The 14,252-nt window shown below is 49.5% G+C and overlaps 1 protein-coding gene and 2 pseudogenes across 1 annotated transcript; all 3 read right to left on the reverse strand.

The window, feature by feature from the left end:
• Positions 1 to 893: 893 nt before the first annotated feature.
• Positions 894 to 3,373, reverse strand: LOC124664781 (annotated as a pseudogene).
• On the reverse strand, positions 2,259 to 7,060 carry LOC124664782. Its single transcript, XM_047202220.1, has 6 exons — positions 6,756 to 7,060; positions 5,190 to 6,708; positions 3,090 to 3,393; positions 2,748 to 2,860; positions 2,545 to 2,656; positions 2,259 to 2,363 (listed from the first exon to the last, which is right to left on the reverse strand). Exons 1-2 carry the CDS (start codon positions 7,058 to 7,060, stop codon positions 5,679 to 5,681), a joined length of 1,335 nt encoding a protein of 444 aa, XP_047058176.1. The 3' UTR covers positions 2,259 to 2,363; positions 2,545 to 2,656; positions 2,748 to 2,860; positions 3,090 to 3,393; positions 5,190 to 5,678.
• A 2,330-nt stretch (positions 7,061 to 9,390) lies between these two features.
• LOC124664783 lies at positions 9,391 to 11,028 on the reverse strand (annotated as a pseudogene).
• Between the last annotated feature and the right edge of the window lie 3,224 nt (positions 11,029 to 14,252).

Raw genomic sequence — 14,252 nt, forward strand, 5'->3', positions numbered from 1 at the left:
AAACAGCCGGAATGCTCCGAAGCACCAGCTGTCTCGACACTTTGCAGAAAGGACCCCAAAAAAGAAAAAATACAAACAAGCCCTTGAAGATCCCGTGCACACGAACGCCATCTCCGGTCTCCTCGAGCCGCAGCCGCCAAAGAAGCCGTCGGAGAAGGAGCCGACACACCACAAATCCTTGACCCGGCAAGCTTCCTCGCATATAAACTGCTTTGTGGACCTCTCATGGAACCCACCGCGGACGGCAAGAACACTTCCTCTGGGGAATGTCGGCCGGGGAATACCCCGAGCTTCACCAGGCCGCCGCACTGCTCGATCCAATTGACCAAGTCGACATAGAAGAGCAGCACCGCCCGCCGGCATCCTCGAACCAAGCATCAAAACCTCGAGCACCTGGAGCATGCCGACGACGCCCGCCGGCCATACTCCTGTATAGTTCCTCCCGAACTCCGTGGAGACGGAGCAAAACGCAACCACGTTGGCGGAGTTGGAGGACAAAAACCGCTCCGAAGTCGCCGCCACCGCCACGCCGACCTTGCTCGGACATCTAGCTCGCAGGTCTGCCACCAACAGCACCGGAAACCGCCGCGCTGTGACCAGACCAGGAGCATATTTATTGCACGCCGCCGCCATCGCCATTAGAGCATGGGAAATGGCCGGCACACACCTTGCTACATAGCGTAGACCTAGACTACAGCTGTACAAATCCGCACGGCGGATCAAGCAGCTCACTCCCCTTCTAGGAGCCCGCCCCCGGTGGAGAGGAGCTACCAGATCCGTCGCCGGCAAGCAAGACGCTCCTCTGTTCGCCCTTTTCCCCTGTGGACAGAGAAAGGAGAGAAGCAAAGAGAGGACCGACCACTAGACTGGACTTGGAAGGCCATCACTAGAGACTACATTTGCAAGTCTCTTCTGCAGCAGGGTTTGAGGCGGCAGCAACTCATGCCATCCACCGAGAAATGCACAACATCCTTGCTCACATGTTTCCGAGCCATTCCATCACCTCTCTCGCCAGATGCCCAAGAAGGATACAGCCACTGCATGGCCTCCACGGACAGCCCGTTCTGACTGAGGTCGAGCACCTTCAGCTGCTTCGCCGAAGCAATGCCCTTGGTGAGCTCTTGGATGACCCGACAGCCAGAATAAGAGATCCTCTGGCAAGGGCTTGCACAGTTCTGGGAGGCACCCGATGCTGCACGGCGATCCTCATTGACCGCTTCATCTTCGCTATCTGCCACCACCATCTTCTCAACATCTGTGTTTCCCGGAGCTGTCTTGACCCTTGCTTCAGCACTGTTACCATGTTGATGCCCAGTGCATGTTGATACATCCTGCTTGTCTTCGCCGAAATGCAATGTTTGCTCTAGTGCCAAGTTTGTGTTCTCGGCCATGCGTAGCTCCTCTAGTTGGTCATTCCCTGGAAATGGAAGAAGATTGTGAGTTTGATACGTAAGTTGTTTTGGGAATAATTGTTCCGCACCTGCTAGTACCTCCTGCAAGCCCAAGATTGCATCTGTCAAGGGTGAGAGATCTGAGACTGCATTGGGGATTTGCAAGTATTGACCCAACAGCATCGCATCCCTGCATTGTACAATGTAACTCAACCGATCACAGTGACCAAAACTGTGCATAACCAAATTATCTCAGAATAGAAAGCAAACCTCCAGGTTAATGGAATTTCTTCCTAGGTTCAAGTCCAGAATGTTGATTCGACAAAGATTTGTACATATCTGTGAGAATTCAGGAGCTGTGAGCCCACAGTTGGATAAATCCAACCTAAGCAATTCTTGAGATGAGCTAGATAATGCCTCGGTAAGCCTAATGATTCCTCCCTGCAAAAAGAGCAGCATCCGTAAGGCATGGTGTTTCTTACAGCCTACAAATACTAACCAGAAGACATGGAAAGAAGACTCACCGCTCAAATAGAAGTTTCCCCTAGCAGAAATCGCGATGCACACATGGATTGCGCAAGAAAACACAGCTTATCAACCATTAACTTATTCAGTTTTATACCAGTTAGGCTTAGCTGTGAAAATCTGCAGTTGTGACAATCACAATTGGTCTATTATTTCACCACACTTCATTGCTATCAACAATAATGGAACAATGTATGCTGGCCTTTGCAGAGAAGTCAGCTTGGAGAAAAGGTTAAGCATCGTGTTGCTAGAAATCGGATTGTTCTTTCCTGTCAAAGAATGTTCAATGTGAGGATGGTCTAAGAGTTTGAGTTATATACAATGGAGAACCGCCAAAAGCAACTATAGAGAGATGTGAAAGGACCCATCCTTCATGTAGTGCATCTGCCATCTTCTGAACTGTTCTTGATGTGATAGAACACTGCTCAACATCCAGGCTATATAGTGCTATCACGAAATGAAAACATAACATGCATTATATAAGACAAAAGTAAAGTGACTAAAGTGCACACTCAGAAAAACAAGATATGGCAAAAACTCCGAAGGTGCAAACAACGATGTGTTAAGGCCTAGAGTTTCTGCAGCGCCAAAAATAAACTTATTACTGGGTGTTGCAACCTACACATACCTTTGCACTTCTGTAAGATTGTGAAAATATAAGAACTGCAACTATCCGTGAGACGATTCCCAGCCAGATTAAGCACTTCCAATCGTGCAGTCATAACAACACACTCACATATCTGTTCATCAGTAAATTATGGACAACGTATGACTTTAAGATTAACTGTGGTTTCACTTTGATATGCAGGTTTCTGGAATAGTAAAAGACACCTGGAATAAAGCAGTTGGACCAAATTGATTGCAATGTAAATCCAGTATCAAGCCACCTTATGTCTGGCTTGATGAAGCAAATATTTCTTGAAGCCTTTCAATGGTTTGGTTTCCTGCAAATCATAAACATGAATGCTTAATCAGTCTAAGATAAGAAAAAAGATAGTTTAACGTAAATAAATAGCTGACTGATACAGCACACTCAGTGTCACAAGGCTAAAGGCACTTTCCATTTACCTGTATCTGTTTATCTGCCAAACTATTAACGCATAAATTAAATATATACTGGAAATCAGCAGAGATAGTGGAAAACGATCTAGCATATTATGAGAAAGATCTAACATGGCTATTGTTTTATGTGATCTAAGGGCATCAAGAAAAGGTGTAATTGAAAGATCTTGCAGTCCACAATTAGACACAATGATTTCATCTTCAAAGACCTGTTAGAAAACAGAAGCAGATGAACACATTTGGCTTTGACAAGTTAGTCAGACCTGATTTATAAGTATAAATCAAAAAAAGTAATGCAAATTCAACAAACTTACTTCAAGATTATATAATTTTGTCAATAGCTTCTTGTTTGGTACTTCTGATAACTTGGTGCAGAAATCAACGTACAGTTTCATCAGCCACTTTGGCACCCAATCTTAATCAGAAACACTAGCTCTATAGATGCAATATCAACTAAATGAAAACTGTGGGGATTATGTTTTCAGACGATGGATTGGCATGCAACGGGAAAAAAATACATGAAACAAAGCATCTACAGATATTGAGTGAGATTAGTCTGTATACAGAGATAACAGGTGATAACACCGTGAGAATAGCACAAGTACTATTTCAGCATTGAAAAGGCACAAATATAATGTAAAACAAGTAGAGGAAGTTAATCTAACACTTGTTTTCAAGCAGAGGAGCCCAAAAGCTTAGATAGTGAGTTGACATATTGTAAAAAATATGAATATCTGAATTTTGTACCCTTGTTGTGCTGTAATCCTATGAGTTTTTGACTGAATTTGAATATCTGAATTTCTTAGCAGATCGTTAAGTTGAGATACATGCCATCGCTCCTAAAGGTTACTAATTTATGCTAGTCATGGGATAGAACGATGATGCATTGTTAATTTAATCAAGCATGAGCTTGTCGAAATTAGCCTCACAACTGCACTCTGTAATAGCTATGACAGTGGCAAAGACAGAGTGTCCATGTGCTGAGAGGAGAAGGCATTCAAGGGAGGGCGTAGAAGAGTACTGCATTATTATTATTATCTCGGTATTGTCTCTAGAAAATAGGAGAAAGAGACAATTTCAATGGCAGACACAGTGATACTATTTTTTTCCGAACACGCAAAGTAGATTAGAAGGAAAGAAAGCAAGCTACAGCGAATCCAGCATCATCAGGTGAGGTTCCAGGCCACGAACAGAAGGAATATTAGTTTCACTCCTTATGCTCAATCACTTTCTTCTGACCGACCATCTCCTTGATAATATGGTAGTCATTGTCATGTCTACAGGTATTGAGGGTCACATTGTTAACTTGTCCTCAAGTTGCCCACCTCCATACATGTCCGAAGGGGATCCAATTTGATGAACTCAGTGACAAGTCAATATACAAGTTTTTTATGGTCTTTAGAGGAAATTGTACTGCTGATTCAGCTGTTGCTAATATGGTTTTGTATTGGCAGATACAATGATAAATTTGTCTGTGGACAATCTAGGCTTGCATACATACTGAGTTTTTTTTTTTCATTTACGCGGAAGAGTGGACCAGTAGAGCATGGAGATGTAGTGCATTTTGTCTGTCACTCCCATGATGTTTTTCCCCTGTTATACTACAATGAAGTGAACTTTATTAGCAACAACTGTTATCAGATCTTCATGAACTACTTTGATATTATTACGACTTGCAACTATTACCTAGGCTATAATATACCCTTGCTTATGTTGATTTGTCTTGCAAAAACTGCTATCAGTTATCATCATAATTATTCAGCATCTCGGAGCCAACATCAGTCAACTGCGTGTTCATCCTGGTTGATAATGACCAATTTGATGAGGCGCTCCTTTGCTCTCCAGAGTATCCTCTCAGTTTGTGAATCTGTTTCTGGAATACCAAGTCTTAGCTATATGCAAATCCCAGTTTCAGGAATAGTAATTTATTTCTGCACCTCACTATAAAACTAGTTTGTTTTCACTTGGAGATGCAATTCGAGTCTGTCACCAACATGCTGTGAAAGAATGTGCCACAGGTTCTTCCCTGTACTTGTTGTTACTAATTCTTATTTCTAGCAATGCCTATGACTATATTTGACAAAGAAAATAAATGACGAACTGTCACAGGATGAAGGCACTGAAGGATTTTTACCATTTTTTAGTTTGTCCTCAATTTATTTTTTTGTCTAAATGAAGGCAATCTGTGGCTTTTCAGGGAGCAAAAACTACCTCTTATGCAGGGCTCAACCATTAGCTGCAACAAGACGACGAGCAAATTGGCGAAGAGTGACGCCTTGGCGGAGAGGCTCTGGGAAGTTGGCGAAGAGCTTATCAGATTGGCAGAATGAGGTTCGGAATAGGCGTCTTTCAGGACTGTCGGGCTTATCTACACATGATTGGTTTGGTTAGTGTGTAGTGGCAACAGTAGCATCACATTGATAAACCAAATATAGATGAAAGTTTGACACTTGCATGCAGCATTAGCACCAGGTGGTTCTACCAAACAAACAGACCAGAAGGGTTCTCTAGAAAAGCAAGCTAAATATAACAGAGAAATAAAGATACGGGCTAATTAACAGGGAAAGGCTAATCATCAGCAGCTGAAGGACTGGAAGAGGAAGGGGTAAGCTTCAAAGATTGTCCCTTGTCAGGTTCTCTGCTCTATCCCAAGGTCCCTGCCAGCCTTTTGCATCACATGTATTGGTGTAGCTGGAATGCTCATTTCTTCCTTTTCATTTGCTTGATCATTGTCCCTTGTGGCCTTGCAGGTGTCTGCTTCTTGTTTTTTGCAGGTGTCTGCTTCTTCAACACCACTTTTGCACTAAGTTGTTTCTTGGGCCTAGCTTGCTGATCCACCACAGGAGCGGGCTTAAAGCCATTGCTCTTGATGCTGCCACGAGTAAATCTGCGATTCTCAGGGTCAACAGGGGCAGTCTGAACTATACAAGTGCTGCGATTCTCAGGCTCAACCAGGGCAGTCTGAACTTCACAAGGGCTGCGATTCTCAGGCTCAACCGGCGCAGTCTGAACTTTGCAAGGGCGGCCAGGTCCTTTCTTACCCAGCACCAACAACGGTGCAGCAGCAGCAGCAGCAGCAACGACTGGAGGCAGGTCCTGGCCGACCTCATTAGCCACGTCTGATCCTTCAAACCTAAGAGCACGACGACTAGCAGTCTTCCTCGGAACAGCATCGTCTTGACGAGATTGAGTTAGAATGTATCCCTTGTCAGAGACAGCGGACCAAGCTGTCTTTGATGCCATGTCAACCTGCTTGGGGCTCGCTTCAGCCCTGCAGATGTCAGACTCGGAGCAGCACTCGTGGTTCTCGTGGATCGTCGGCAGATTGCTCTCTTGTGCCTTCCAGAGGCACAATGCCGTCGGTGCAACTGCCTCCTCGGACGACAGCGATTCCGGTGGCGGCTGGACGCACAATGCCGCCGGTGCGACTGCCTCCTCCGACGACGGCGGCTGGAAGAGCTCGGGCCTCTGCACCCAGATGAGCCTCTGCAGGAAGGCAGCGTAGTAGCTGACGCAGCCGGTGCTCTCGCTCTCGACCATGTGCTCCATCTCCTGCTTGAGCAGCTCCCACAGAAGCTCCGTGGTATAATCTGGCCCACGCTTCACATTCTTGTCAAAGAAGATGCTGGGGAGCCGGCGCTTGATGCCGGTGGAAGCCTCCGCCGGCGCCCCGATGTAGACCCTGGCGAACTCCCGGGAGGCGGAGGCCCGGGCAGCCCCGTCCGCGTCGCTGCCGGCCGGGGAGCGTGCGGGGGCAGGTGGAGCGCCCTGGCGAACGCCTCGAGGGAGACCTCGACCTGCTCGCCGCGGACGGAGCTCCGTCCGCGGGTGGCGGAGTAGTTGGCGACGAGGTCGGCGACGAGGTCGGCGCGCGGGACGCCCGAGGAGGGGAGGTCGAGGCGGACGAAGTCGAGGAGGCGGAGCGCGCGGAGGCCGGCGTCGTGGTCGCGGGAGAGCGCCGCGAAGGGCCGGTCCGGGAGGCGGAGGTTGGCGCGGACCCGCCGGAGACGCTGCGCCGCCTCGGCCGGCGCGTCCTTGGCGGGAATGCCCGGATCTGCGGCGGCAGGATCTGCTCTGGCCATTGGAGGAGCTTGCGGAGATGGTGGAGGATTGGGGGTAGTGGTGGTCGGAGTGGAAGCGAGGGTTAATCGATAAAATGTCCCAACTTGTATTCTTTGGACATAAGGGCATCTCCAACGGGGCGACCCATCCCGCGCCCGCGCGTCCGGATGGGTCGATCCGGACAAAATCCCGGCCCAACGCGGCGACGCACCGCAAAAGCGGACGGCCACGGCTGCTCGGAACGACGCAAACCCGGCCCAAATATTGGCTAGGTTTGCGTGGCCGCGGATGGCACGCGCCGTCCGCTCGCGTCCCGGCGTCCGTCGCCTCGTCTCCTTTGGGCCCACTCGGCGGTGACCCGGGAGGGTATTAAATGGGGACTCGGAGGGGATCCGGAACTCCACTCCGGTCCCCACTCCACTCCCGCAGAAACCGCCGCCATGGCCCCGAAGCGCGGTTTCGCTCCCGAGCCCACGACGACGAGGCGAGCAGCGCCCGCCGGCCTCCGCCGGCGGCCGCGGCCATCGGCACGAAACCGAGGCGGCCTCCACATCGGAGAGGCCGCCGCGCGGCGCGCGGCATTGCCGCAACCGCCGCCGCTCGCTGCTCGTCGAAGCCCGAGTCCTCGGAGGAGGACCCGGACATCCGCGCCGCCAAGCTCATCTCGGCGGCGGAGGAGGAGGCCAACCGGCCGGACTCTTCGAGATGCCATCCGTACCTCCGAGCCGGAGGAAGCGGCGCGGGCCGGGCGGAGGAGGAAGCGGAGCTCCGGGTGCTCTACGCCCGAGCCCGTCGGGCGCGACGGGACGAGGAGGAAGCGGCGCGGCGGGAGAGGCCGGGCGCGCGCGCCGACGAGGGAGCGCCGCGAGGGCAGGCGGCGGCAGGAGGCCGGGCGTCGCGCGGAGGAGCGGCGCCGCCAGAGGCCGGGCGCCGCGCCCGGCAGAGAGGCGCAGCCGCCTCGGGGAGCGAGGCGCCGCTATCCGCGCCGCCGCTACCTCGGGTCGCCGCGGACCCCCACTCGGCTCGGGAGGAGGCCCTGTGGTCTCCGTGGCCGGAGTCCCCGGCGCGGTCGAGCCACAACAGTGCCTCGCCGCCCGGGGACGTCGTCGACGACGACGACGACGCCGACTTTGCCCACAGGGGCTAGGCGGCGCACCGGCGGCCACCGCGCCGCCGACCAAACCCTACTAGAGGGTTTTTAGTTTAAATTTAAAAGCCATATAGGGCTTCTTTTGTCAGTTATTTGCCCAAAATAGGGCTATGTATAAATTTTGCCCAAAATAGGGCATATGTTTATGAAATATCGTTTAAAATTTCCATGTTTCGTTTCTTTTCGTATTTGTCCGATTATGCGGTGCGTCCGCGCGTTGGGCGCAGCGCGCGACCCAAACGGACACGCGGACGCGGGCCGCCGTCCGCGCGTCCGCTCGGCCACGCAAACGGCCCAAAACGGACGCGCTGGGCCATCCGTTTGGGTCGCCCGGTTGGAGATGCCCTAAGGGCCTACGACGGGAGAAACCGTTTCGCCTCGCGCGGCCAAGCCATGTGTCCGGCCGGGCCAAGAAAAACCCGACGCTGAAAAATCAGGCCCAAGCCTAGCCCGGCCCGGACCAAATACCCACAAAGCCCGTCGAACCGCAGGTTGGGTCGTATTGTTAAATACGGTTTTTGGGCTAACTAGGCCCGGCCCAGCACGGTTATCGGGCCAACATTTTCAGGCCTAGATTTTTCGGGCCGAGAAGCCCATGGCTAGGCATGGTGGGAAGTAGGGATCGCACAGCTTCTTAAAACACACCGACCGAGCGCACTTCTACCCAGCATCTATGACGCGGGTCCGAGCAGTAGTGGGGTCCAGTGTCCAGAGAGGCGGAGCAAGAGAGGACCGCGCGGAATCTCGAGGCATGACGCATGATAGGACCGGGGTGAGAGACAAGGTCTTCATTCTGATGGCTCCGTGTGTCTACATGGGCTCGTTATTGGACAATGATCTGCTTCCAAGGAGACGTGTATAGCCAAAATCGTAGAAGCATTTCGACAACTCTTATTTATTTTGATGTGCAAATGAAATTCGAAATATAAAATCACATCAAATATTAGTAATTGAACAAAATTATTATTATTCCATATAGGTTCAAAATAACATGCCATGTATTTTACAACATATGCAAATGTAGCTAGGTAGATATACGCAGGTGTTGCAAATACAAGCCAGTACAGATACACACAATCGAGATACTAGCACAAGACAGGCGAGCATGAGACTATGCCACACTACTCATGCACGCATACACTTTCTCACAAGCACACTATATAGAATGCGGTCGACCAATATATATGGTCTATCATATCATCAGTACTTCCACATGTCATCCATGAGCATGTCCACCAACGAGATATCGATGCCGTCGACAGCGTCATTGTCGCTCAACCCAGTCACAGCAGTGTCCTCCTGCGACAACATCAACGACGGCTGGCTGCCTGGCTCCACCCCGACCATCAAACTCTGGTCCATCATTTGGAGCGGCATCTGATCCTGCTGGTTGTAGAATGACATCGGTGTCGGCGGTGGGAACATCGTCGTCTGGTGGTGCTGGATTCCAAAGCAGTGCTCATTCATCATTGGTAGCCCCGCCTTGGCAATCGTTGACGTGCCGACGGCGGGTGCGTCCAACTTGTATGAGGAAGCCGCATGTAGTTGTGGTGGGAGCGGCGCCAAGGTGGACGATGATGTGGCATAGTCCATGAGAGGAGGCAGCATGCATGCGGTACCAGACTCGACGGCTAAGCATTGCTGCTGCTCGATTCCTCGCATGGGCATGGGTATGGGCTTCCGCTCCTTGACATACGATGGAATCACCACCTTCTTGATCCCGCAGCTCTTGTGGAAGATCCTGCAAACCACCCACTCATCCTACCAACACAAATAAATTAAATCAGTGTAGATTAATCAACTACGATAAACTAAATTCGAGTTAATTAAAAGGGAACGAACGGAGTAGGTATTAATACGCAGCTATGTGCATGTTCATGAAGTCATGAGTAGTAATCAAGTAAATAAGTAATCCCTGTAATAAAAAATAAATGTCGAAAACTTGGGGACATGATCCTCTAATGTTGAGGAGCAAAGTCAGGTAAGTTACAGTACCCTGACTTCTCTTTTCCAAATTGTATGATTAAGGCTAAAACAACTTAAATTATTCTAAACAAATCAAATTTATGTTATGCATTTAGAATAACTACATACATACAAAATTATAGTGTAGTAAAATTTCGTTTAAACTAGTAATTAAATACATCACATAATATGGTACTCATGTTACGGTACCCTGGCTTCACTACATTCTTTTCACTCTGGTCTTCAGTTTTAAAAAGCCGGTTCCCAAGACTTGGTACAACCTTTGAATTAAATCAGTACTAAATCATTAACTCTTATTATGGATCGAAGGAGTATGTAAGTACCGTATTAGATGTAGCGATTAGGGCGGGGGTGCCGCTACTTGTGGCGTAGGGCCTATCCTCCTTGCGGGCCTTGATCCTATACTCATGCATGATCCAGGTTGGTCTTCTCCCCACTAGGAGCTCGCCCTTATAGAACACCAATGTCTTCTTCATGCCAATTAGCATCGACGACGAAGGGCCGAAGATCTCCTTGTCCTTGCCGGTAGCCTTCCAAGTAGCCCGCCACGGTGGCACGATTGGTGCGCACCCCGGTCGGGTACTTGCGGTCCTTCTGGCAGTAGAAGTACCACTCTTGTTCCCCCATCTTTGCCTTCTCGGGCAGCTCCCACGGCTCACACTTATTGAGGTCGACCTCAATAAGGATGGTGGTGACAAAGTTCTTGTCGGTCACCTTGGGGGCGAGGTAGTAGGTTATGATCTGCTCGTCTGTCGGGTAGAACCGGAACCCTGGCGGGAGCTCTAGTTGTTGCTGATGTTGTTGATTTTGCTGCTTCTGTTGGTAATGATATTGATGAAGGTGGTCTCCCATGGTAACTACTTGGGAACTGGAAGCTGGAGTTCTACAGATAATGGAGGCAATCAAGAGCCGATTTATGGATATGGGGGATTTCATTAACACAGATGCATGTTTAAATAGACACCGCAAGACACTTGCAAGAGAAGCCTCTATCTGTTGTACCTTTTTGTTTGGCAATTTGTTTAATTTGTTTCCATTACCAACGGATGGATGCATGCATCTCAACCTAGATAGATAGATAGCTTCCTCTCCTTTCCATCTCTACAATGTTTGGCATCCTCTCGTGGGCGGCGACAGGTAGCGAGGCCTATAACCTCTCCGTGTCATGGCATTGCCGTATAGCATACTTGGTTTTGGTGTCATTCTTGTTAACATATGCATATGCTTCTTCATGCTACCACTTCTTGTCTCATCTTCGATCATGGAAGATATGCTTCTATTGATGTTGCCTTTATGATGCAAATAAAAAAAATGCTCACATGCATTGGTATCCATTAATTAGAACTAGCAACATCAACAAATATTATAATATATGCATGGATTTCACAACCATGGCAAAGATAGAACCATAAATATGGCAATACATATACTAGGTATAAGGTCATGCTTACAAGTGTCATCAGTCACATCCTCTTGCAAGTACTGAGGTGATGATGGATCAGTTAATGGGCTAGGGGGCAGAAGCGGGACCAGCAAAATTTGCGTAGGCATGGACATCACCACCAGGGCTAACATTGCGCATGCGTGCAAACACATGCATATATATTGGCGTATATCATTGGTATTTGTCTGGAGATATAGAGATATAGATATGTTACTTGTTTCCATCTTCTTTCCGGTGTGTCGTCTACTGGTGGATGTACGTATTTGCGCCACGATCGACCAACCTTTTTAACCATTTTCTAGAAAAGTTGGGACGAGATGTTTATCTCGGTGGTCCTCCAGTTGTGTGTGACTGTGTGCTTATCAACTTGCTTTGCTACATCCGAACCGTGTGTCTTCTTATCCCCAAAAAATCTTTGCAGTTAATTTATATAATTAAGATCCTACTTCATAGAGGCATATATAGAAATTTCCTAGGAGTAAAATTTATAATTAAGCTATAAATGTGTGGCCATTTGGCTTCACAACTCTAGACATGAAACATCACATATTTTTATCACTTAGAACAAAGTTAGTAACAATTAGATCAAAATCATGAACATCCCTTTATAAACTGCTATAACATGGTTGTTCCTCAACTTCTTTATCTTCTACGTTATAGTTTAGCAACTTCAATCTTGAAATGTGCGACTATCTCATTTCATGTCTCCAAACATGGAACTAAGGATAGTTTTTATTGTGGGTATAATTTATGGGTATAATTTATGGGTATATCAATGACGTGGTCTAGATCCAGCAAGCCCGGGTGGCCCACAGATGGTGATGGTGGCATATGGCCTATCGGGCGGCCTAGTTGTTGTTGATAGAAGATGGATGAAGTCCAGCCCAGGAACAGGAGCCGGATCTCAACCGACCTTGCAGGAAGTCGGATCCATGATGACCCATGAAGTATCCGGATCCAATACGGCGCATAAGGAAAGTTAGATCCTTGACGTGCACGGCAATGTAAAATTCCGTAGTTAGGCATCTTGTATTCCGGCTAGGACTCTCCGTGTAAACCCTAGATCTGAGCGCCTTTATAAGCCGGATCCTGGGAGCCCTAGAGGCACAACCATAACTCATTGTAACAACGCGAAAGGGCCCAGATAATTCAAGACAAGCAGCAAGGAGGCCCCATGTCATCGTGCAGGTGTTCCGAAACTGGGTAAATCGCATACCACCGTCCCGAGGACTCTCCGCCCGATGGCCCCTACTTCTTCTTCCCTCCATGAGGATCCCTCCTCTGGAGAACCGTCGAATAGGCAACGATAGTTGGCGCCCACCATGGGGCCAGCGGAGTCTGGAGGCCGGAGCCGGGAGGGTTCCGCCATGGGAAGCTACGACGAATCCATCACTGTGGGGCGTGTCCTTTACGCCGGAAACTTTCCGATCGTCCTCCAGGACGAGTGCTGGATTCCGGCTAAGACCGACCCCATCAAGCTCTCCATCGTCCCGATCGGCGGCATTCACATCTTCATCGACGAGACCGTCGGTTCCGACAGAAACGCCCTGGTAAGTCACGCTGACGCGACTGCTGCTGAGCAGGACGCAATCACAAAGATTCGATCTGAGACGCAGGAACTTCCTAACGAAGATTCCGCCTTAGATCTGGAAATTTCAAAACCCACCCAATCCGCCCCTGAGCAGGAAATTACGGTGGAAGACCAATGCAGATCCGCCTGGGTCTCCCAGGTGTTAGAGAAGCAAAGGTGCCACTTCGTGCACTTCCTCGCACATACCGCAGGAACCGCCCCTCCTCAGGACGGAGCCGGACCCATGTAGGTTGAGGTTACCGAAGACGGCGACGCTCCGGATCAACAACAGGTTGTCGGAGACAGCAACGCTCCGGATCAGCAGGAGGATGTCGTAGATAAAGAAGAATCAATCTCGGGCAATCTAAGCCCAACCTCTGACGATGCTACCACCATGGACACGGAAGAGTACAATCGCCTTACGAAGGAACTGGAAGACTCGGAGGAAGCTGAAGCAGAATCCGCCCCGCCTAAGCAGGTCCTCGCAACCATAACTGGGCTGGAGCAGGAAACTGAAGAAGAAATGACTCCGACCGACCTTGGACTCCCAGGCCCGTCCAATTCGGAGACTCTGCCTTCGCGGCCACGTCGTCGCGCTGCGCCAGATCCCGGAGAAGGACGTAGCATCAAGCATGGGGAAAATCGGTCCCGTAAGAGCTCGTCGAGCAAGCAGACGTAGGTGCTATCCCACACTCGGAAATCCTCAACAAGCCAATAACTCCGGACGATGTCGTGGATCCAGAAGCTCTAGAAGCCAAAAAGGATGGAAATGCTGGCTACCGCCAAGAGATTTGCAAACACCGCAATGGCAAATGCTGGAGGAAAGGCGAGAGGCAGAAGAAGTAATGCAGGACTTCCTCAAAAGAGAACGCAAAGTTGCAGAATGCTTACAAGAAGCCAAGGCACTCCGTCGACAGTGGAGAGGCATCATCGACGATGCTGAAGCGGAAGCAGACAAGTTCCACCGGGAGGCCATTGGCCCCCGAAAGATTAATTTTGCGACCCCCACCGATCAACAGGTGCTCACAACTCCAAGGGATAACATGAAGAAGGCTGCGGAAC

Source organism: Lolium rigidum, chromosome 6, assembly GCF_022539505.1.
Source record: "Lolium rigidum isolate FL_2022 chromosome 6, APGP_CSIRO_Lrig_0.1, whole genome shotgun sequence".
NCBI classification, from domain to species: domain Eukaryota; kingdom Viridiplantae; phylum Streptophyta; class Magnoliopsida; order Poales; family Poaceae; genus Lolium; species Lolium rigidum.

Bases quoted from the DNA above. Each gene is read 5' to 3' on its own strand.
- LOC124664782 (XM_047202220.1), bottom strand. From the start codon at position 7,060: ATGGCCAGAGCAGATCCTGCCGCCGCAGATCCGGGCATTCCCGCCAAG. The intron at 6,709-6,755 runs GTTCGCCAGGGC...CCCGGCCGGCAG, and splicing joins GTCGAGGTCTCCCTCGAGGC to CGACGCGGACGGGGCTGCCC.